This window comes from Notamacropus eugenii, chromosome 2 (assembly GCF_028372415.1).
Source record: "Notamacropus eugenii isolate mMacEug1 chromosome 2, mMacEug1.pri_v2, whole genome shotgun sequence".
NCBI lineage: Eukaryota > Metazoa > Chordata > Mammalia > Diprotodontia > Macropodidae > Notamacropus > Notamacropus eugenii.
Genome location: NC_092873.1, coordinates 370,163,990 through 370,187,495, shown reverse-complemented (window position 1 = coordinate 370,187,495; position 23,506 = coordinate 370,163,990). Strand labels below are relative to the sequence as shown.

Genomic DNA, 23,506 nt, shown 5'->3' with positions numbered 1-23,506 from the left:
ATATCTATTATCAGAGGATAGATTAGTTCCTGTTTCCCAAACTGCTCTGTGGAATTCCGATTCTCTGTGCACTAGGAATAGGGGTTCCACAAGAATATTTCAGTTCATTATTTTTAAAGTAGCTCCCATGTGTAAGAAGGGAAGAGATACAAAGATAAAAGCAGTGTTCTTGTCTTCAAAGAGCTTACCTTCTTGGGGGAAGAGGAGGGGGTGAATGAAATGCACATACAAGTAAATACGGAGCATATGTAAAGTAAGTTAAAGAGGGATAGTTGTAATAATAATTTGGATTGAGGAGCTGGGACCAGGAAAGGCCTCATGTTAGAAGGCAGTTCCTGAGTAAGTTCTTGAAGAAAGTCAGGGATTGGAGTCTGGGTAGAGGCGGTGAGGAGAGAATATATTCCAGACTCCAGACAAGCCCAAAGGCAGGAAATGTAAGGTCATGTATCAGCACCAGCTAACAGACCATTTTGACTGTGACCAAGAATGGGGAGTAATAAGAAATAAGACTGTAACAGTAGGTCAGAGTCAGATTGTGAAGAACTTGAAATGTCAGGCTGAGGATTTTTCATTTTATCCTAATGGCAGTGGGGAGACATGAAAAGTTTTTTAGTAAAGATATTTTTTCCCTTCAAAAGTATAAAATATATACATTAACAACACTCATGTGTAGTAGTTTTTTGGTATAAAACAGCTTTAATTTCCTCAATGTTGCTTTAACATTTCCCCCACTTCCTTTGTTCTTGGTCATTCTATTTGTGGTTCATCCCCTCCCTGTGCCCCCACAACCCAGCATTTATGGGCTTCCTAATATTTCAAGTCCATAATTATATGATAGCTAAATTCATTTGGGAAATGCTGGGTTAGTTTTTTTGACTTATCTGGAAATGGGTTAATTTTGATGGGAAGGGAGGGGAATAGAAAAGTGAATTTGGGGATTTTTGGGTGATGGGGGCAAATGCTGTTCAGGGGCAAAAGGGACCAAAAGAAGGTGCTAAAGACTTAAAAGAACTCCCACCAACAACATTTTTGCCTAGGGTTGGTTCTGCAGCTAAAACTGAACCTGTTCCTTCTGTCCCTGTGCTCTCCATAAGCATGGAGTGTGTGGGAAGACTGTGGACATAGTGGGCATGTGGGGGGGGGGGGGGGGTAGACCATGGGAAGGGAGAAACAGACATCTCAGTTTTCATTTCTGATGGTCACAGGTAGTACGGAGGCCCTAAAATCCAACTGGCAGTCAATATGGCCTTAGATGGAGGGCGAGAGGGGAGAAAGGTAGTGGACAGTCAGTGAGGCTGGGGAGGGGAACCCAAGAATCTAGAAATGCCTCTTTCAGAACAACAGCCGTTCTTGGAATGTCTCAGAAGTCAAATTCCTGGAAATGCTTTCTCTTGTGAAAAGCCTATTCACTCCCCGGGGCGATAACCTTGGCATTAGCTGCTGTAGCCATAAAGAGTCCCTGGGACAGGCCAGCTGCAGAAGAAAGTAGAAAAGTTAAGAGCAGCTGGGAGATTGACTGCCACCTGGTGGCTCTTGTAGAAGTAATCACACCTGGATGCTCCAAAGGCTGAATCACCTCTTTCCCCTATGGGAAGCCAAAAGGCATCTGGATTCTAATCTTCTCCACCCCGCTCCCCGCAGGGATCAAAGGCACATAGATTTGGAGCTAGAAATGATCTTAAAGGTCATCTAGTTCAGGCCCCTCATTTTGCAGGTCCAGAGAATTTCTTGCCCAAAGTCACACAGTAGGGGTCAAAATTTAGGCTTCTCTTACAGATCTAGACTTAGAATTTGGGAACTAGACAAGATATTAGAGATCATTTAGTCACATAATATAAATCAGAAGGTAGCCCAGAGACCAGCATGCTCGACTGAGGACACCCTGTTGCTACATGCCCAACAAAAGATGGTCACCCAACCTTCCCTGAAGACCCGTGATGAAGAGGAGTTCACTTCCTTTGAAAGCACCCATTCTGCTTCGGGGGAGCTCTAGTTGTTAGAAAGTTTTTTCTTACAGTAAACCTAAATATTTATTTTTGAAACTTCTAACTCACTCCGAATTCTGCTCTCTGGGACTAAGTGGAACAATTCTAATCCTACTTTCATGTGATAGTCTTTCAAATGCTTGAATATAGCTACCACAGCTTCCTTAAATCTTTGCTTTTCCAGGCTAAATATTCTCATTTCCTTAAATTTAAACCATGTTTGATATGATCTCAAAGACTTTCACCAGCAACCAAGTGACACAGTGAAGGACTTGGAGTCAGGAAGATCTGAGTTCAAATTTTACCTCAGTTTCTTATTAGTCATGTGACCTCATACAAGTTACTTAACCTATATGCCTCAGTTTCCTTATCTGTAAAATGAGGAATAATAACACCTTAGCACCCACTGTGAGGACAAAATGAGATATTTGGAAAATGCTTCCAAGCCTTAACGTGCTGTATAAATGTTAGCTATTGTTGTTATTGTTATTCACCAATTTGGCCACGCTCTCCTGGATCAATTCCTCTACATATTGTAATGAAAGACATTGGCCTTTCCTAAAATATGGCACCAAGATCTGAATGGTCTAGTCCAGATAATGGGGTCTGACCTGGACAGAGTAGAGTGTAGTGGGCTATTGCCCTCTTAATGTAGCCAAAGTTCAGTCCCTGTCTCTTTTTTTATCTGCCACATCAGTGCTGTTGACTTGTACTGAACTTTGCTGTATGTGAAAACTCCAAGATCTTTTCCCAATGAACAGCATCATTTGCACAGAATGAAACTGAAGTGATTTACTCAAGACCACACAGCTGCTTAATGGCCAACCTAGACATAGGCACAGTTCTCTTGGCTCCTGGTACAGTGTTTTGTTTTGTTTTTAAGTCAGTGAAATGTAGTGGGATGAGTATAGGATGTGGTATTAGAATTGGGTCTAAATTTCAGCAAAGGCTGTTAAGTCTGTGCAAGTCATTTAACTTTTCTGGAATCTTTGTTTTCTCCTCTGCACAATGGGGAATTAGGATCACTCACTGCACCTGAAAGCTTTTGGTGTGAATTCTTTCATCTGGTGGCAAAGTTATATCCAAGATCCTTGGATCCCTTGGTAGTTACAACCTCTCTGGGAATGATAATGTGCTACCTCTGAATACACAACGGAGAAGAGAAAAAGGAAAAAGCCTGTACACAAGGGAGCAGCTAAGTGGTTCAGTGGATAGAGTGCTGAGATCTGGAGTCACAAAGACATGAGTTGAAATATGATTTCAAGCTGTGTGACTTGGCTAGTTACTTAACCCTTCTTGCCTCAGTTTTCTCATCTGTAAAATGAGCTGGAGAGGGAAATGGCAAAGCACTCCCGAATTTGTCAAGAAATACCCCATGAAGAGTCAGACATGACTGAAACAACTGAACAACAACTTTTGTATGTCCCAAGGAGCTTTATTATGGGATGTTCTCTCCAGATGACTGGAGATGGCATTGGGATGCTGTGGTTCCCCAAATTTGCATCCAGATTGGGTGGGACAGTTTCCTGCCTTTCTCTTTTTGTACAGTAAAAGTTCCATCTCTGAAATATTTTATGAATGTTCTCTCCTTTGGGGGGGAAGGGTTCCAGGACGGTGATTGTTGGGGAGCTAGGTATTCTCTTACTTCAGTTTCCATATATATGCTTTGAGAACTTTGAACACAATAATTGGCCAAGGGGAAGAAGATGTGGAATTAGAATGTTTCCCAGTTTACTCAAAATTTGCCAACCAGAAGGATGGGGAGGAAAGGGTTATCTAGCCCAAGGTGATACAGGACTATTTGGGAATCAGGTGGACACTAGGCTACAAAGTTATGCTTAGGGAAACAAAAAGAGACTTCTCAACTAGTTTTAGGGATGAGAACAAAAGGAAGGCAGAAACAATTAAAATGATAGATAGTAGCCAGTTTATATGGGCATAAATATTTTCCAGGAGGTCAGTCTCAAAACTGCCTGACCAGTGCTAGAGGGTGGTCTTGGGTTGTTCCTCCACTAAAGATCAAAGTGCCTATAACTCCCCCCTCACCCCTTGGGATTCTACCTGTATGAATGCTAACTCATATTCTAGGGCAAGGGTCCTTATCTCTCCCTCCCTCCCCTTCCCCCCCTCCCCTCCGTATGTGATGGACCTCTCTGACAATCTGTGAAGCCTATGGACCTCTTCTTAGAATGTTTTTTAAATTAACAGAAAGAAATGTTAAATATCATTTAGAGTTTAGTGAAAATAAAGATGCATTTTTTCTTCTATTCAACTTAATGGATCCCCTGAAATTGATCCATGTAGCCCTAGAGGGGTTTGTGACTCCCAATTTCTTTGGAAAGAGAGGAACAGACTTTAAAATACAAGGATCCTCACAGGGTGGGGGTGGAGCTCAATATAGCTATGTATAAATGTGTGTGTATGTACTTTCTGGCAAGCAACATCAGTTCATTGACATTCCTCAGAGGAAAGATGGTGTTTGTGGTTACAAATTTCCAAGAAGCAAACCTAGCCTCATATGCAGCATAAGAACGGTCATGGAAAACACACATCAGGAACTCTGAAATGAATCGTGGCTGTGATCATTTAACAGGCCTGGCAACAAACAGAAGTGGTGATACTTGTATCACTTAGAGGCCTCCTAGGAAAGTGCTTTGCAAAAGTTGAAGCTGTATTTGGCTATTGTCTCCTTTACACTCCCTGGGGAAGATACAAGGGGATACCAAAGGAAGCGACAGTAACTCCTAGCTGAGCTTAGGAGACTGCCTCCAGCCTCAATTCAGTTCAGCAAACATTCATTGTCTGCTGTGTGCAAGGCATTGTAGTAAGAGCTGGGGTAGACAAAATCCCTGCCCTGAAAGAACTTACCTTCTAAATGGTATATTCACAGATAAACAGAAGGCAAAGCAACTTATAAAATCCTTTCTGACCCCATCTATCTGTTAATGTTTTTTCTCTCTCTCTCTTAAAATTACTTTATATTTATTAATATTGGTACATAGACCCGAAGGAAAGAGGTTGGATTTGGAGTCACAGGACCTGAGTTCAAATTCTGCCTCTTCTACATACTGCCTGTGTGACCTTTAGTAAGTCATATAACCTCTCAGCTTCAGTTTCCCCATCTGTAAAATGTGGTATTTGGATTAGATGATCTCAAACGTCCCTTTCAAAATGACCCTATGCTGTATCCCTTAAGCAAAATGCAAATCGAAGACAGAAAGGATTTCATTTTTGTCTTTTTATCCCCAGCACCTAGTAAATGTTTGATACATTTGAACTGAATTTAATGTTGAGTTTGAAATACCTTATGAAATATTCAGGCACATGTGTCCAGCAGAAAGCTAGCAATGCAAGACCAGGGGTCAAGGGAGAGAGAAAATACTGTACTAAGTCTACAGATTTGGGAATCATCAGCATAGATCTAATACTTGAACCCAAGGGAAATGATGAGGTCACCAAGGGAGAGCAGAGAGCAAAGAAGAATAACGAGGACACAGCCCTGAAGAGATACCCTTGCCAAGGGTGTGGGAGGTGAAAAATTAGTCAGCAAAGAAAAATGAGGAACCAGGAGGCAGACTGGAGGAGAAAAGGAGAAAGCAATGTCAAAGGAGAAGGTTTCAGGAGTGGGGTGTGGTCAAGTGTCCAAAGCTACACAAAAGTCAGAAGATTAGAGCTGAGAAAAGGCCACAAGGACACAGCAACCTTGGAGAGAACAGCAGCAAGAGAATGTTGGGTTGGGACTCAGGGACCAGAAGTCAGACTGCAATGGGTTTGAGGAGGTGGAGGCAGTGAATGCTGACCATTTTCTCTAGGAGTTTGGCAATAAGAGGAAGGGAAGACATAGGATAATAGCTTCCTCTAAATTTGGCAAGATCAAGTAAAGAATTTAAAAAAAGTTTTTTCAAGCAACAAAAACCTATTTCTCCCCCCCCCCCCCGCTGTTTTCAAAAGGAAAACCAAAACCCTTGTAACAAATATGCATAGTCAAACAAATTCTTGTGTTCGTCCTGTCCAAAAATATGTCTCAGTCTGCACCCTGAGTCCCTCATTTCTCTGGCAGCAGAGCTACATCGTTGGTTGTCTGCCCTTTGCATTAATCAGAGTTCCTAGGTCTTTCAAAATTGTTTGCCTCTACAATGTTGTTATTGTATAAATTGTTTTATTTGTTCAAATTAAGGATTTTTTTAAGTCTGTGGTAGAACTGAGAAAGAAGGGAGCCAGTAGATATGGAAAGATAGAAGATGAAAGAGGAGAGAAGGGGAAGGATCCATGGGAAAGCTACTGGACGCATTGGGTAGAGAAGGAACCAAGAGCAAGAGCAGAAGAGGTAGCCTTGGAAAGAAGAGGATGTATTTAGGGATAAGAGTAAAAGAAAGGGAGAAACAATTAAAATGACATAGGTATATGGAATAGTAGCCAATTTTGTATAAGCATAAATCTTCCCTAGGAGGCCAGCCTCAAGATTGCCTGACCAGTACCAGAGGGTGGCCTTGGACCACTCCCTCCTGGAGAGATCAAAGGCTTACAGAGGTGCTATCTCTTCCTCAGAGAGAGCAATAGAAGAGGAAAAGGGTGAAGGTGTATGGGGGATTTAAGTGTGGAATAAACAAGATGAGGAAAGCTTATCTTAGGTATCTAGTTTTCCTCTGTAAAGGACACCCACTGGATATCTACTGAGAGGAAAGAGGATGGTGTTGGAGGCTTGAAGATAGAAGAAAAGGTTTGGGATAGCTGTTGAGGAGAATGAGAAGGCACCAAATAATTGTGCAGTAGTAAGGGCCCAGATGAGATGGGATAACCTGAATTTCTAGTGGAACTACTCAGCATAATGAGATGAAGATCTGAGTTTGAATTATGCTTCAGAGGCTATGTGACCTTGGGGAAGTCACTTAACTAGACCCCAGTTTCCTCATCTGAAAAATAAGAGGGTTAGACTCTAAGATCCCTCCCAACTCTAAATCTGTGGTCCTGTGACTTCCTCCAGGACTATTCAGCAGTTTCTGAAGATGTGGAAAAGAAAATGTGTGAGTGTGTGTTTGGGGGTGGGGGATGAGAGGGGAGTATGACACAGGATTGAGGATAGTGGGAAATGAATGGCATTAGGAAAAGAGGGCAAGAAGTTAAAGGAAAAGGGCAATGTATAAATGAATTGGTTACCTACAGGGTCACATTAAGGAAGGAAAATGAAGCCAGAGCAAGGATGACAGACTGGGTAAACAGGAAGGGATGAGGGACTGAAGGTTATGCTAAGGATGAAGAATAGTTTGGAAGGAATGAGGCCAAGGTGAAAGGACAAGAGATTGTTATCTGAGGAAAAAATTCAGAATTCAAAATATTGGGAATGGCAGTTATGGGTGATTGTGAGATCTAAGGTATGGCTATCCATGTGGGTGACTGAGCTGGAGGGAGGGGTGTGGACACTGAGGAGGTAGGTGAACTGGGAGTCCAGGGCTCTTGAAGGGATGTCAACACATGCACTGAAGTATGAGAGCAGAGATGGAGTGGGGGGGGGGGGGGGTGGTGCGGGAGGAAGGTGGACAGGAAGACTGAATTCATACAGAAAGAAGGGTTAATAGCCTCAGAGCTGGTAGCTCACTACAGGAAGAATCTGGATGGGGTGATTCAGACATTTGAAGTGAACCTCGGAAGAGAGGGTAGCTGGGTAAGGATGCAAAAGAAGGCTCCAGAGGGGGCAGTGGGCAATAAGGAGGATGGTGTCCATTTGTCCTGGGCTTGTGAGTGTGTAGACGGTAAGGGAATGAGAGAAGGATCAGTCAGCCTTCAACATTTCCCCTACCTGTCTCAGACTCAGAGTTGGAAGGGCCTTAATAGTTATCCAGTTACCTCCCTGTTTTACAATTGAGGAAACCAAGGCCCAGATAGTAAAAGTGATTTGCCCAAGGTTACATAGGTAATAAAAGTCAGTCAGGATTGGAACTCTGCTCCTCTGACTCTAGGCTCTAGGAGTCCTTCCACTGTTCAACTCTGCCTTTCTTCTTAGGAGCCTTCCTTCTTTGTCTCTTCATCTGGCTCACTCCCCTATATTCTCCACCCCTTCCCATTTGACCCTGTCTTCTAACTTCCTGCATTATCTCTCCTTCAACTCTTTTACACAGTCAGGACACAAATATGCAGTGTTTACTAGTTGCTAGTGCTTGGTTGGCATTATGGACATGTCAAAGTGGTCTGATTTCTGCCCTCAAGGAAACCACTGGGAGGAGGGAGAGAGGGCCTAGAGAACACATTCATTCAGCAAACATCTACTAAGTAGTATGTGTTAGGCCCTGGGGAGGGGCAGGAAGAGCTAAAACCAGGACAAGGATCTTACTGGTAGCAGGGAGAGAGTAATAAATGACAGCTAAGTGTGAGATCACATTCCTGGGGCCACAGATGTTTAGAAGGAAAGATTCATGAAGAGTGATACCTCTATTAATGAAAAGGGTATATATACCCTCCAGGTATATATATCCTGCCCTAGACCTTCTACTTTGTTATCAATTTCATTATCTTAGGATCCCATGATTTAGAGCCTTCTAGAAGGACTCTAGAAGATCATGGAAGTCCATTTTAGAGATGAGAAAGCTGAGGTCCAGAAAGGATAAATGACTTGCCCAAAGTCACATAAGTAGTAAGTGCGGCTCAAATGCAGACCCATCAAATCCATAGGTAATGTTTTTTTCCCCCTATATTATACTGACTCTCTAATCACTTCATTAAAAAAAAAAAGATTTACTGACTCCTTTTATACAAGTCACTTCCCAATATAATCCCTGACAGATAATGACATAGTGTCATTATTTGTCATTTCTAGTGGAACTACTCAGCATAATGAGGTGAAGACCTGAGTTTGAATCCTGCCTCAGATACTTAGCAACTATGTGACCTTGAGGAAGTCACTTAACTGAATCCCAGTTTCCTCATCTGAAAAATAAAAGGGTTAGACTCTAAGATCCCTCCCAACTCTAAATCTGTGGTCCTGTGACTTCCTCCAGCACTATTCAGCAGTTTCTGAAGATGTGGAAACGACCTGAAGATATGCATGTGTGTGTGTGTGTGTGTGTGTGTGTGTGTGCACATAACAAATTTGTTATAGAAATGACAAATAAGTGTCATAAAGGAAAAGTTAAATTAAGTCAGTCCACTCAGAAGCTAGGTCTGATGGTGCACGCACGTGACACTCTGTACCCTTGTTCTTCCACATCTTTGCCAAAAGGAGAGAAGCATGTTTGTTCCATCATCTGCCCTCGGAAGCAAGACTAGTCATTCGACTGACTCTGAATTCATACTTCCTTTATTTTTGTTTTCATTTACATTCTTGGAGTCACTGTGCATATTGTCCTTCTGTGTCAGCTCACTTCCTTCCACACCAGTTCATACAAGTCTAGACACATTTCTCTGAATTCCTCCCATCCATTATTTCTTGTGTTATAATAGTAGTCCGTCACATCCACATAGTAGCAGCTAGGTGGTACCACAATGCACAGAACACTGGCCTGGGAGTCAAGAAGACTCATCTTCGAGAGTTCAAATCCTGCCTCAAATACTTACTAGCTTTGTGACCCTGGGCAAGTCACTTAACTCTGTTTGCTTCCTAAGATAAGCTGGAGAAGGAAAAGGTAACTCCAATATCTTTTCTAAAAAAACCCAAAATGGGGCTGTGAAGAGTTGGACATGACTGAAATGATACCACGACTACCATCACCACCACCAATCACCATGAACATCCATAATACAATGATTTATACAGTCATTCTGCCATTGATGGGCTCCCATAATGCTCCCAGTTGTTGTTTTGCTAATATAAAAAGTGCTGCTATGAACACACCCCTTCATTTGTACAGAGGAGGAAACTGAGGACCAGTGAAGGGAACAAGATTATAAAAGTAGTAACAGAACTGGCAAAAGCTAGAGATTAAAAAAATAGGCTGAGAAGGCTTTGTAACTTTGCAGAGAGTCAGACGAACAGGCAGAAGCTGTCCCTGTGTTTATCACTGAGCTCTGTTCTGCATTCTCCTATAATAATAACTAGTATTTATATTAGCACTTTAAGGTTTGCAAAGCATTTTACCATTATCTCACTTGATCCCCACAACAATTCTGGGAAGTAAATGCTATCATTACCCCCATTGTACATGTGAAAGAACTAAGACAGACAGAGGTTCAGTGTTTGCCCAAAGTCACAATTAGTTAGCGTCTGAGGCTGTGTTTGAATTCAGGTTTTCCTCTATTCACTGTGCCCTCTATCCATTGTGCCACCTAGCTTATTTGTGTGTGTGTGTGTGTGTGTGTGTGTGTGTGTGTGTGTGTATGAGAGAGAGAGAGAGAGAGAGAGAGAGAGAGAGAGAAGAAGAAGAAGAAGAAGAAGAAGAAGAAGAAGAAGAAGAAGAAGAAAAGAAAAAGAAGAAGGAGGAGGAGGAGGAGGAGGAAGAAAAAGGAGAGAGGGGAAGGAGGTAGGGAAAGGGGGAGAAGGAAGAAGGAGAAAAAGGGGAAGAGAGAGAGGAGGAGGAGGGGAGTGAGAGAGGGGGGAGGGAGGGAGGGGGAGAAAGAGATAGAGAGTGAGCACTTCCAAAGGACTTCAATCAATCAATAAACATCTATTAAGTAATTACTTTGAGCCAAGGCATTGTGCTAAACACTTCAGATACAAAAGGAGGTAAAAGACGGTTTTTGCCTTTAAGAAACTCACAATCTAATGGATCTGAGCTGAACCTTGAGTGATGATAAGTAAAATGTGGCTGCCTCAGAGCTGACTGGCAGCAAGAGGAGTTTCTGCATCAGAGAGAATAACCACCAGCAGAAGGATGAGCCCTAACCCTGGCTGGGCTTGCCAGAACACCTGGACCTAGAGGGAATTCTTGGGACGCCATGGAGAAGAGGTGAAATGTAAAATGCTTATTCAGCAGTCTTGCAAACTGCTCCATGTTCTGAAGTTTAAATCTCAACACCCTGGAAAAGTGTAACACTATTTGTGTTGCTGCTATGGTTGGTTTAAATTTTCTGTCAATGCACACTTGTGTGTATTTAGCATTTCTTTTATGTAAAGCAAATGAATTGCTCTCCTATACGTAATTCTATATCATACACTGGGTACTCTTCTCCTCCCACTTTTTGGGAGAGTCTACATAAGAACCAAATCTAAGCTTTAAGTAATTTCCCCACAGGGTGGATTAGGAATGTAGAGAGATAGAGCCAATTAGACAAAAGAGCCTGACCCCACTCCTCTGAGGGCCCGAACCCCCCAGGACTGAATGTGGTCCATATGCATGCATGGAATCCTTGATTGTGAAGAGAGAAAAGGTGAAAGCTCCAGCACCTCCAGCCCTGAAGTGAAAGTGGTTGTTATCGTTAGATGATGACTAAAGAGAAAGTTATCGTTAGATGATGACTAAAGAGAAAGGGAAGACTTACCTGAAATGATGCAGAGAGAAATGAAAAGAACTAGGAAAGTGATATACAATATAGTCCAATTACAGTGATTAAAGAACAATCACAAATGCCCCCAAAGAAGAGATATGAAGAGGCACCTCCCTCCACTTCTTTCAGGGATGGGGACGATGGGTGTGAGATACTGTACGTAATGAACTCAGTAGATGTGTGGGTTAGTTTTGCTTTCTTATTCATTGTTACAAGGAACCACACTACAGGAGGTATATAATGGGAACTGGAGCTATATCAAAACAAAAGATATCAATAAAAATTTTAATTCAAAAAGTACATATCACATACACTCCGCTGGTGGGCATCATCCAGCAACAGATGTTTACCCATTACCTCTGGGTTAGCCTGGTCCCTGGTCGGAGAGTCATGACATTTTTGCAGTGACTCTCAGTTCTGCACCTTCAGTATTCTCAGACTGGCCTGAAGGCTTGGTCTTGACTCCATGGATAGATGGTCTTGTTTCTAGCTCAATGAGTCACACTCTCTAGGTGGCCTCTGTTCCCTTGGGAGCCTCCACAGCTGGACAGCCTCTAGATTCAGCACTATCCAGGCAAGCATTTTCCTCAAACTACTGTACTTTTCTATTGTCAATAGGGTATTTTTTGGCTTGGTATGATCTGACTACTCTGGAAACCATTATGATTAATCAATTCCCCCTCCCCCTATTTTTATGGTTGTTCAGGTATCTTTACTGTCTATATCTATATTTCAAAGCTAGATCTGTATGCATACATTTATAGTAGTCATTCTGACATGGCTTGAGTTGCCTTGCGGGGTGTCCTTAAGTCAATAAGTTGTATTTCTTCCTACTTGGGGAAGACACAGAACTATTTATTGGGGTATCAGAATTGGAGAGTGGAGTTTTTAAAATTATGATGAAAATTTACAAATTTTTCTAGAGAGGAAGTCAGGGATAGAATTGGAGAAGGAGTTGGAGGGGGGAGAGAGAGAGACAGAGAGACACAGAGAGAGAGAAAAAAGAGAGAAGAAGAGGAAAGAGGAGGAGAGGGGAGGAAAGGAGAGAAGAGGAGAGGAGAAAGAGGTGAGGAGAGAATGGGATAAAAAAAGAGGAGAGAGAATAGAGGAGATGGAGTGACAGATGGAGAGAGAGAGAGAGAAAGAGAGAGAGAGAGAGAGAGAGAGAGAGAGAGAGAGAGAGAGAGAGAGAGAGCAGCTAAAAGATGATTTTGAAGAGGCTATTCTAAGCCTTGTTTATAGTTAGAGCCTCCCTTTCCCCCACCTTGGTCCAGCTTATTAAGGGAGTCCAGCGCAGAGTGAGTAAGTTGGAACAACACTGATTTTGAAGCCCTTTCTGCTTCTCCCTTATGTCTTACTGCTGCATTCAATGGAAGATACGATTCATTACCAAGTGTTTTCCTGCTGTTACAATTTTGCTTACAAATTACTTGCATTTTAAAAAAATTACTTACTTGATAAAGATAAGAGAATTATAGCTGTGTACTGAGTAGGTGTTTTTGCCCTGAGAGGGAAAGCCTGTGGATAACTGTTTAGTACAAATTCAGTGGGTTGAGGGGCTGACTTTCTGGCTTGTCAATCAATAGGTTACCTGGGGGCTCAGAACATTTTATGAATTTTACTTACAATTTGTATTTTTAAGCCTTCTAGGTTGCAGAGAAAGGAAGTCAAGTAGAACTTGGACCCTTGCCCCAAGTCTGGGGTGGGGGTTGGAGATAAGCATGATTAATTCTGCCCATTTCCATTGGAGGAGAGTGAAAAGTGATGTTCATTCAAACTGCCCTCCACAGTGACATCTGCTGGGGTGTTACATTCATTTACACAGACTGCAAGACTCAGGTTCTCTCTCCTGCTGCTCTTTTTTTGATATGCTCTTAAAGCAGAAACTGTTATCTTGGAAACTGGAGTTCCTGCAAGTTTATTGTTCTAGAATTTAAACTCTGCTATTTAGAACTTCTTTCTTAACTGTACAAAAAGTCAGTTTTAACCACAAGGGCTCTTGTCCTTGTCCAATTGTCATTGAAGAATTATGTCCAGGAGGGTATATATTTTAAGAGACGATCAATTACCAACCTGCAAAAGCTAACCAAGGACGGAAAGAAAGTTAGGGAACCTGAATGTTACTTTAGGTCAAGGCCGAGGCTTTTAGAAAAATGACTATCCCAGATTTCCATCTGAATAGTTCCTAGAACTACCCAAAACATGTTAAATAAACTGAGAAAAAAAAAGCCAACATCACAAGGAGTGGTTATGGTGAGTTATCTTAAAGCCATTATTATAAATTCTTCTACTCTACTTGGCACAAAGATAATGCTTTCAAAACCTAGGATACCCTCAGGTACACAAATCAAAGCTTCCAATCATAGGACTGCTCTTTCCAATTTTAAGATTTTAACTCAAACATTCTAAATCTAGCCTTCTTAGCTCTTTCTCCGTTTACATAGGCAAATACAATATCAGTATGCTGACAAAAACAGTAAGCTGAGTCAATTTTACACAAACCGATAATTATGACAATATCTGGAAACTCAAAAAGACTTTAAAAAATTTTCTGAGCTATTCAGGAAAACACATGAATGTATACTTATCTTAAACACATTTGAAGAATTTTATGAACTTGGGCTCTTTTTGCTTTGGCAATAGGAAGTCTTGGCAGATTGTGCTCAAGAACTTATATTCTCAGAGGTCTTTCTTTGAAAACAGGAATGTAACTTTAGCAAGTATACAGAATTAAAAAATTAATTATGCAGATGGTTAAATTTGTGCTGGAATAATTTCTTATAGGACCACAGATATAAAGATAAAAGCGTCCTTTGTTACCCTCCTACTCCAACTTCCTTTCACCATTTTCAAGATGAAGAAACTGGAACCTAAGAGGAGTGAATAATTTGTTCAGGATCATATAGGGAATTGGGACTTGAAGTCAGGTCCCTAACTCAAAATCCAGTGCTCCAAATACAATCTAAGTATAACATATTGATTATCTCCCTCACAGGATTATTTAAAAAATAAAAATAAAAGTGCTTTATAAACCTTAGATTGATCTACAGAGGCTACGCCAGTGTGTATATGCCTGTAGCTCTCTAAAAAACCTTCTGAAGACCTCAGGGACTTGGTGATTCAACATCTGAGTAAGTCAGAGATGACAAGTAAAGTCAGTTGTTTGAACAGTGCAGAGTGAAGGTGAAATACAAAATGCCTGGTCAGCAGTTTTGAACAATGGTTTATGTTAGCATGAGGCTTAAGTATCAGCCTCTCAGTGGATTGTAACATAGTCAGAAGCTGTTACCTGAAACACCTTTTTAATTGTTGTGTCAATGTGCACTGTTAGTGTTTTATGTTTAGTATTTCTTTTGTATTGCAAGAATACCTATCCCATATCTTATTTGTGTTGTACATTAAGCACCACTTTACTCTTTCCTTTTGGGAAGACCATAGATGAAAGCCCAAACCTAAATTCTAAATAATTTATATCTGAGGGGCAGGGGTGGAGGGGGGTGCTTTAAGGAGTCTTTAAAAAGCCAGCACTTTTAAGGAGTGTTAGAAAAGGGGATCTAGTCCACCACTTATTAGATGCAAGGCTCTCTTAGGATTGAATTTGGTCTGAATTGTGCACATAGGTATACAGCAGATGACTCTCTTAGAGAAGAGTCAGCACAGTGGCCCAGTTCCTTGGGCTAAATAGTGGTTCCTTAATGTTAGACTTGAAAGAAGTGCTAAGGGCTATCTTCAAAGAAATATAGGAGGTAGCATGGTGCAGTAGAACTTTGGGTTTTGGAGTCAGAGAATCTGGGTTTGAATCCTGCCTCTTTCTCTTCCTGTCTATGTGACCATGGGCAAATTACTCTCTGGGTCTCAGTTTCCTTATCTGTAAATGAAGGAGCTGGTCAAAATGACTTCTAGCATCTTTTCCAGTTCTAAGATATTATTGGATAATTTTTAGCTCAACACAAGTATGTAAATAATTTTTCATCTGAATGGGAATTAGCCTAAGGAGATAACTACTTTACAGAAGGAACTTAACTTTCGGAACTTCTAATAGCAGCTTATGCACACCAGAGACACGATGAGAAGATAAATACACAGTAGAGAGAGAGAGAGACAGAGAAAGAGAGAGAGAGAGACAGAGAGAGAGAGAGGGAGGGATGGAGAGGGAGAGGGAGAGAGAGAGGGGGGGAGAAAGAGAGGGAAGGAGGGAGGGAAGGAGAGGGAGAGAGGGAGAGAAGGAGAGGGAGGGAGGGAGAGAAGGAGAGGGAGGGAGGGGGGGGAGAGACAGAGAGAGAGAGAGAGAGAGAGAGAGAGAGAGAGAGTGAGAGAGAGAGAGAGAGAGAACGAGGGCAACAAGAAAGAGAGGGAAGGTGATAGAGATGACCCTATTCTTACCCCTCTGCCATTCCTGGTTCTATGAGAGAGGCAGAGGAGTAGTGCCACTAATGAATTCTGGGTATATTATATGTGCCCAAATTATTCAATGGTTGGATTTCTAACTTAATAGTCTATGGTGGAATATACCCACACCCACCATAGAGAAAAACAGACCCATGAAATTCAGTATACATGCAGTATGCTACTGATATAAATTTAAGTTACAAACTGCTTAAAAAGCTCATCAGAATCATATAAAGGTCTAATTTCCCTACCATTATAATGTGTGCCAAATTCACAATAACAGAATTGTACCACAGATATACTCACATACTAATACACAAAGTCACAAACATTTATATTATAATCTTATGCTGAATTTCATTCTTGGTTGCAAGGATGTAAATCAGCAACTACTTTATAATTAGAAATGTTTATACATTTTGTATGTATATATCTGTTGGCGCCAAATTCAAAGAATATTTTCTGCTGCCTGGACTTCTTAAAAAAATTTTTTTTGGACTGAAGTTGTCAACTTCTGCCTACTAGCATCTCTAGCATCAGAAACCTGATAATTTCTTCCCACATTCTTCTCAACTTGGTAGCTTGTTAAAGAAAGGAGAAATGAATGCATTTGAAATCAAATTAATTTTTTTTTGCAGCAATATCCCAAATCACTATACTATTTTTCTTTTTCTTATCATCCTTTCTTTCATTGATGATTGTGTTCAGGTTGCTGGCCATATCATTCTGGGTTGTCTCTTGAGCTTCTTTGAGTTTCAAAACATATTATTGTATTCCTTTCTGCAATTTTCAAAGGACACAGAGTAGTTTTGCATTATGAAAATTTCCTTTTCTTTATATCTGAAGGTTTTTCTCCTAGCTGCTTATGAAATTTGTTGTTTATCTTGGATTTGGTAAATTTAACCACTGTGTTGTAGTTTAAAGAAGAGTTTCTTGTTGGTTTTTTTTCTCCTGAAGGAGCTCTATAGATTTTTTCAGTTGATGCTTTATTTTCTGTATTCAGAAGATCTGAACAATTTTCTTGTATTATTCCTTACATGAGTACTTGAAGGATTAGAATTCTCCAGTATTAATTCATAAGGCTTTTACTTTGCTGGGCTTTTTGCTTTCTTGTCCTATGGATTCTGTGTAATTGTTTTACCTCTGACACATATTTCTTCCTTCCACCCCCACTCCCTGTTTTTGAGATTTAGTGAAGACTGGAGAAAATGTCTAGTGTGGCATCTTGGAGGTCACATGATTTGGAAACTGGTGTGTACCTTCTAATAGGGGTAGAAAATACATGAATCACAAATGTCACAAAACAACTTGAATAGACACATACATACCAGCTTTATCACTGAACCATAAATCTTCAAAGTTGAGGAAAATTAAACTTTAACCAATTTTTAAAAAAATGAATTAGTCTTCTCCTAACACTCTGTGACTCAAAGGCACTGTCTGGCGATGTGGGTGGGGTTATTTGCATACCTGTGAGGCATTGCAGGGAAAATACTGACAGCTCGATTTTTTTCAATGAGGCTAGTGTCCCAAGTGGGTTTGGAGGGAGTGGTAGAGAAAGAGTACGGAAAAGTCTCTGCCCTGAGGTTTGTGGCTTTGTCATTTTTTTCAAAATAAAATGCTCCCTAGTTGGCTTGGCACAGGACATCTGCAAATGAGGGATGGGGTAGTAGCCTAGGAGATACTCAATATGCTTTCCCTACCCCTGATGGGAAAACCAGAAGCTGAAAGAAGATAAATCTTCAGAAACAGAAATTTTAGATATGAACACTTGACTATCACCTAGAAGGAAACTAAATTAAATAAGTCTTTCATGCTGATTCACAGAACACTAATATAACTTATTGTGTAATAGAGTCAAATAAAGAGCTCTTTCCTTTGAACGCAGAGAACAGGTTTCACATTTCTTATATACCTCCTCTGCCAGCTTAGGCTATTAAACTTTATTGTGAACCAGCTCCAGAACTTTCAATGGGTCCACGTGTCCAAAATCCTCCTGGAGTGCTTGAGCTTGGGTAGAACCAACTGTCTTCTTCCAGTTTGGGCACAATCCTCAATTTCACAGTTCCGACCTCTTTCAACAGGAAGGTGCCCTCGTGATAGTGAAACTTGAATTTCTTAGTTTTATCCCATTTCTTCCTCGGCCTGCACCACTTTTCCCAGACCTTGCCGTCCATCATTCAGCTTCAACCCTGACACTGAATACGCAGGATTGCCCACCTCTGCGAGGAAGAGAAAGCACTGGTCCTAACCTCACCCCTCTCAGTTTCGGAGCGCAGGCACGGTATCGTGGGGCCCCGGGTTTCGAGTTGCAAGGGATCAAACCAAAGCCCCGGGAGCGTGACTTGCCCAAGGTCACACAGGCGGCAGGTGGAAGAGGCCAACTCTCCGATTCCACCTGTCATTTATGGCTGACCCTTGGGAGAATCACGTGACCAAAGCTAGGGACTCAGTTTCCTCACCCATTAAATGAGGGGGATAGGCTAAAAAGCGTCTGAGATGCATTCCAGGTCTACACTGGTGATCCTATGAAACTGGTTCTGCTCACTTGCCCCAGCACCCAGTCCTAGAGGTCTTTCCCACTGAATTCCTGCACTCTAAGGTGCTTTAGTAATTCTCCAATCAGCGCAGCCCGGGCTTTTCAAATCTCCCGCCTCCCAGAAGCCTTTACACCAATCAGAATCTTTGGCCGCTCACTCTATGGCCTCCTGGGAAATGGAGTCCAAGCGGTTTCTCCCACTGAGAATGCTTCATGGGCTTTCTGGGGAACGAAGTCTTGGAGATTTTGCCTAGTCCCTACATATAAAATGAGACGGCTCGGCTTAGGTCGTTCTCTCGTCCGGCGCCGACATTCTACATCCTAAGCGTCCCACTCGGCGCGGTTTCATTACTCCTGCCTGGCCCTAGCCTTTGTTGATTCTGGGATTGGAGGACTTCTGCCTGAGCGGGAACGAACCCCCCCCCCCGCCCCGCCCCCTCCCCGCCCCTTCCCCGCCCCTTCTCCTCGCCTTCCCCTCCCCCTCCCCGTTTCTCTGGTGGACTCGGCCATCTTCTGCTTTTGCTTGGCAACGTCCCCCCCCCCCCCCCCACTGCGTGCTCGGGGCCGCCCCGCCCCCTCCCTAGCGACGCGTGGAGGCCGAAGCTGGGATTGGCGCGCGCAGATCCTCTGCACCCTCTTGACCCTCCCGCCTCTGTTTCCGTTTCCGGTTCTCAGCTTCAGCCGAGCTGCTCTCGTGAGGGTGGCGGCAGGAGCTAGTTAAGGGTGTCTCTTAGAGGGGTCGTCATGGCGGGAAGCCGGCTGGAGACCATCGGCACGATCTTCACCCGGTGTGTGCGCGGAGAGCGCACGGGGCTCAGTCTGCGGGGGCGGGGTGTGGGGTCTCCACGGGGAGCTGGGGTGGGGGGACACACCCCCTGGGGCTTCCTGGGCCGGAGTCCCGGCGGAAACCCTCGTGGGAGGGCAGCGCTCCTTCTCTTGTAGCCGGGGGACTCACCGGCTAGCACGTGACCTTGAGCAAGTTTCGTCTCCCTGCGCCTCAGTTTCCCCACCTGTAAAATGATCGAGTGGTCGAGAGGCTTTATGGCACCGTGGAAAGAATGAGAAGACTTGGCGCCAGATGTTGTCTGGGTCGCTTAACACCTCTTTGACATTGGTCAAGTCACTTCGGCCCTCTGCCTCAGTTTACTTTTCTGTAAAGCGTGTGTGTGTGTGTGTGTGTGCGCGCGTGTGTGTGCTGGACTCGCTCGAAGCCTGTGGATCCTTTCCCACAATAACTTTTTCAAAGGTCCCTGAAAGGAATTGTTACATTCCGGTTACAGGCTGGTGAACACAAAGACGTAATTTTTTCCCACCCCAGTGCACAGAGACTTTGAGATCTCTCCGCGGCCCCTAAGTTAAGAACCCTTAGGCTAGGTGACCTCCGTGATTCGTCCGTGAGCTCTTGAGGGCAGAACTGTTTCCTCCTTTCTTTGTATCCTCAGCTTGTTGTGGTTGTTGGTTGTGTTTGTCCTTCATTCTCTAAGAGGATCATGACATCAAGATGATGACATGACTTGCAGTTGACTTTGATTTGAGGGAGAGAGAGCTGGGCAGGGTCACCAGCCTCACTTTCTTCTCCTGAGCCATCTGGGTCTAGTGGCCTGATATTCATCAGGACGACTGGAGATGGTCCAGGGTGCAATGGGAGACCCTGGTCCTTTCAGGCTAAGGTCTTATAGCATTGTTTCTTTGAATGAGATGCACCCATTCAATGAATAGGTTTCTGTAAGAAGTTGCTCAAGGGACGGCCCCTTTAATCAAAAAAAAAAAAATCAAACTGGGAGAAGACCTTCAGGGTTCCTCCTGGGTAAAAGAGAAACAGTTACAGCTAATGCTTAATAAAGGGTTGTTGATTGATCTCTTGTTGATTGAATCTTAGAAAGTTCCTTTCTAAATCCTGTGATCCTGGGAGATGTTTCCTGTACTTCTTACCATATAGGGAGGTAGAGGGATAAGTTCCCCCACCCATGGCTCCTCAGCGTTTGGGACTATTGCTTGTGACAAAGAGCAGCCCCTGGGGTCTTTTGCAAAAACTCACTTTTGGGTAAGCTGGTTCATTCTTTCTCTCAAGGACTCGGAACCTGATGCGGGCTGGGGTGATAAAGGAGAAGCCCCTGTGGTATGATGTATATGAGGCCTTTCCACCATTGAGGGAACCAGTGTTTCGGAGGCCCCGCCAGCGCTATGGCAAAGCCAAGGATCTGGTACCTGAGGTCCTGTACCAGGAAGATCGGATTAGAGCGTGAGTGATTGCACTGCTCACCCAGGGAAAGGAGGTGGCAGAGCCTAGCAGGGGGAAATTAAGTTAATACTCCATGAAACCATTCAAGAAATTGTAGCTAGGAACTGGAGCTTGAAAGGGAATTGAGATAGAAATTTTCTAATCTAGTCTCAGTCAAGGAGATCAATTTCTGTATAAGAAATACAGAAGCCATTGAAAAGAGGGTCTAGAATCCAGTCGCTGACAAAGAATTAAATGAGGTATATCTCCCTTTAACGCAGTTCTCACTGAAATGCCAAGACATGTGCAGAACCTTTCATTCCATCCTTCCCCAAAAAGGACCATATGACCATTGAGCGGACACATAGGACTGAATTTACTTTGTCTTTTATCCAGTTGGGGAGCTATCAGCAACTGCCTGAAACAGTTTCTGGAACAGTGATTTAGAGACTTTTACTGTGATCACATTCACTTCTCTTAATCATAGCTCAATAGGTAAGGAATATTTAATTGGCAGCTTAATACCTGAGGTTTTGCCTCAGTGAAACATTGCAGGACACCTCATTTATACTCCTTGTTATTTTGGTCTAGGAGACAATGACTTATAAACCATTATACTTTGATTTTATATGTCATATTTCTTCCACTGATGAGTTCTATATATAATCTCATCTGTCTTCATTTCTGCGAGTCAGAAGGACAGAGATATTCTATCCCTACTTTGAGAACATCATAGAAAGGAACTCAAGAAATTCAGTTTTATTATTTGGGGTTTTAAATAGTTGGCTCTTCAGCATTCTGCTGGGTTCCATTCCACTAATTTTTTAATACAATAATATAAAACACATACCTTTTAACCAGCTATTGTGTGCCAAACACTGCTAGGCACTGGAGGGGAAGCAGTTTTAACTAAAAGTCTCTATGGCTCATTATACATTAAGGGATTTTTGCCTGTTGATTTTGTGGAACACAAAGGAGCAAAAGACATTTTAGTGGAGTATTGCAGATTGTCCCTTTTAGCTCTTGATTTTTACTGAATATTATTGTTAATAATACTAACATCATAATACCTTACAAGTATGTAGTGCCTTTACATTTTTAAAATGCTTTGTCATGTAACTGAACGCCAGGAGAGTATAACTTGAAATGTGTTTCTTTTGCTGTCCGTAGGAACTGACAGCAGTGTGTGTTGGGCTATTTTGTATTGTTATATACTTCTCAAAGGTTGATTGATTACTCCTCCTTATGTATCAGTCATTGACATTGATTTCTGATTGGGGAGATAACACTAATTTTTATTCTCTAGGAAATTCTATTCAGTTTATGGATCTGGTCCCAAAATTTTCGATCTTTTCAACCCAAATTTTAAATCTTCCTGCCAGAGGTAAGAGATTTGTATGTGTATCAGTTCACATTTAATAATAAGTCGTTTGGCTGTGTGATAAGGTTATGAGTTTCATTTAAGAGGAGAAGAGGTTGGGATGTTTAGTATTGGGATGTTTAATAAGTATGCTTGGTGTTCTTTAGTAGCTGAGCAAAGAAAGTGTAATTTCCTGGGACAGAAAAACTGAAAAGGTTCCTATCTGAGAGGGGACTGCTTGGACTTTCAGATTTGTGGAGAAGTATATTGAGCTACAGAAAAAGGGAGAAACAAATGAAGATACGCTCTTTGTGGAAACAGGAAAGGCTTTGTTGGCAGAAGGCATAATTTTACGACGAAGAGGAGAAGGGGCGATTGTAAGTATCCCATACTGATCTTGGGTCAGTCTACTGTCAGAGAAATCAAAGAACATCTAGACCTCTTCTCCACCTTTCTCTTTTTTTCTCTATCCCTAGTTTCACTTTTAAACTACAGGTCAAATCCTATTACAGTGAATGCCAAAGGATGTATTGGAGTATTGTTATTTTGAATATTGCTTGAAAGATATGGGTCATTACCTGGGGTTGGAATGTAATGGTATTCATTTTAGTGGGTTTGGCCTGAAATATCAAAGCTTTGATGTGTTGTCTGTGTATTTAAGGCAACTCCATTAATTAATATAGATAAAATAAATCCATTAATGTGGTCAAAAATGTCAATATCTGTGACATACTCATGTCTGGTGTTGGTAATCTGTCTTTTTAGCATTTAGGGAAGTCAGAAACATGAAACAAGAACTGCAGATCAGAACTATATTGGAGGAAAAGTGACCTAGCCCCAGATGACCAGCCTTTGGAGTTCTCTGAAGAGAAGCTGAAAAATCTGTTTCTTCACCATTGAATTATACTTTTATATATCAATGCCTGATCTCTTTACAACCATACATAGTAGATCAGTATTGAATTGTTTTCTCATGGTTGAACTGGGAAAATATTTCTTAACTTACAAGTATTTACACTTGAATTTTGTATATTCACCCCTCTTTTGGGGTTTTCATTAAAGCCCATAACCCAGCAAGCAATTTTATGAATTTTTATTTTGTAGTTCTGCTTAACTATAAAACAAATTCAGTCTGAAACTGTCAATAGTCTGATAAAATCCTCATATATGGACTCACACAGTATTTTTAAGTGGATTCTTTTTTCAGACATGCTTGATTGGATTTCAGTGTTAGTTTGTAGATAGGATGAATTTTGCTGTTTGCTGTTTTTCCCTCATTTCATAATCTATCAATTGATTGTTCACATGGATTCAGTGTGTTCCCATGACAGATTTGTCACTCTTCTCAAATGATGCCTGCTATATTTGTTGCTATAAAGCTATCTGCCTTCTTTGTGGAAGACCAGGTTGACCTGCTTTCTAAAGTAACAGCCAGGGAGCTGAATGCATGGTTGATAGAGGGTGGAGGCTATAACTACTGTTCATGTCCCACGAAAGAGGGTTTGAAGAAGACCATTCAGTGAAAGATTGAATTTAGACAGTGTCCTTGAAAGCAGTCCAGGCAGAGAGAAAGGGACAGACTTGGTTGAAGCATACAC

General features: G+C 42.0%; 2 protein-coding genes across 3 annotated transcripts in view; both read left to right on the top strand.

Annotated features, from left to right (window-relative positions):
- The window catches only part of CUEDC1 (CUE domain containing 1), a 44,559-nt gene extending 34,175 nt beyond the window's left edge, over positions 1 to 10,384 (top strand). Inside the window, exon 10 of one of the 2 annotated variants that reach the window (XM_072646801.1) lies at positions 8,978 to 10,384. The gene's annotated coding sequence lies outside the window, so the exon portion shown is untranslated. Of the gene's footprint in view, positions 1 to 3,005; positions 3,554 to 8,977 lie in introns of those variants that run through there. The other variant, XM_072646802.1, reaches the window with a different exon arrangement.
- Positions 10,385 to 18,842: 8,458 nt separating this feature from the next.
- Positions 18,843 to 22,989, top strand: MRPS23 (mitochondrial ribosomal protein S23). The gene is made up of 5 exons (XM_072646798.1): positions 18,843 to 19,115; positions 20,399 to 20,569; positions 21,855 to 21,932; positions 22,159 to 22,285; positions 22,674 to 22,989. Exons 1-5 carry the CDS (start codon positions 19,072 to 19,074, stop codon positions 22,695 to 22,697), a joined length of 444 nt encoding a protein of 147 aa, XP_072502899.1. The 5' UTR covers positions 18,843 to 19,071; the 3' UTR covers positions 22,698 to 22,989.
- Positions 22,990 to 23,506: the final 517 nt, after the last annotated feature.

What these genes read in the sequence shown, in the direction of transcription:
- MRPS23 (XM_072646798.1), top strand. Translation starts at nt 19,072, where the DNA reads ATGGCGGGAAGCCGGCTGGAGACCATCGGCACGATCTTCACCCG. An exon ending in ATCGGCACGATCTTCACCCG is followed by an intron (nt 19,116 to 20,398) that starts GTGTGTGCGCGG and finishes CTTTCTCTCAAG; the next exon opens with GACTCGGAACCTGATGCGGG. An exon ending in TTTAAATCTTCCTGCCAGAG is followed by an intron (nt 21,933 to 22,158) that starts GTAAGAGATTTG and finishes TTGGACTTTCAG; the next exon opens with ATTTGTGGAGAAGTATATTG.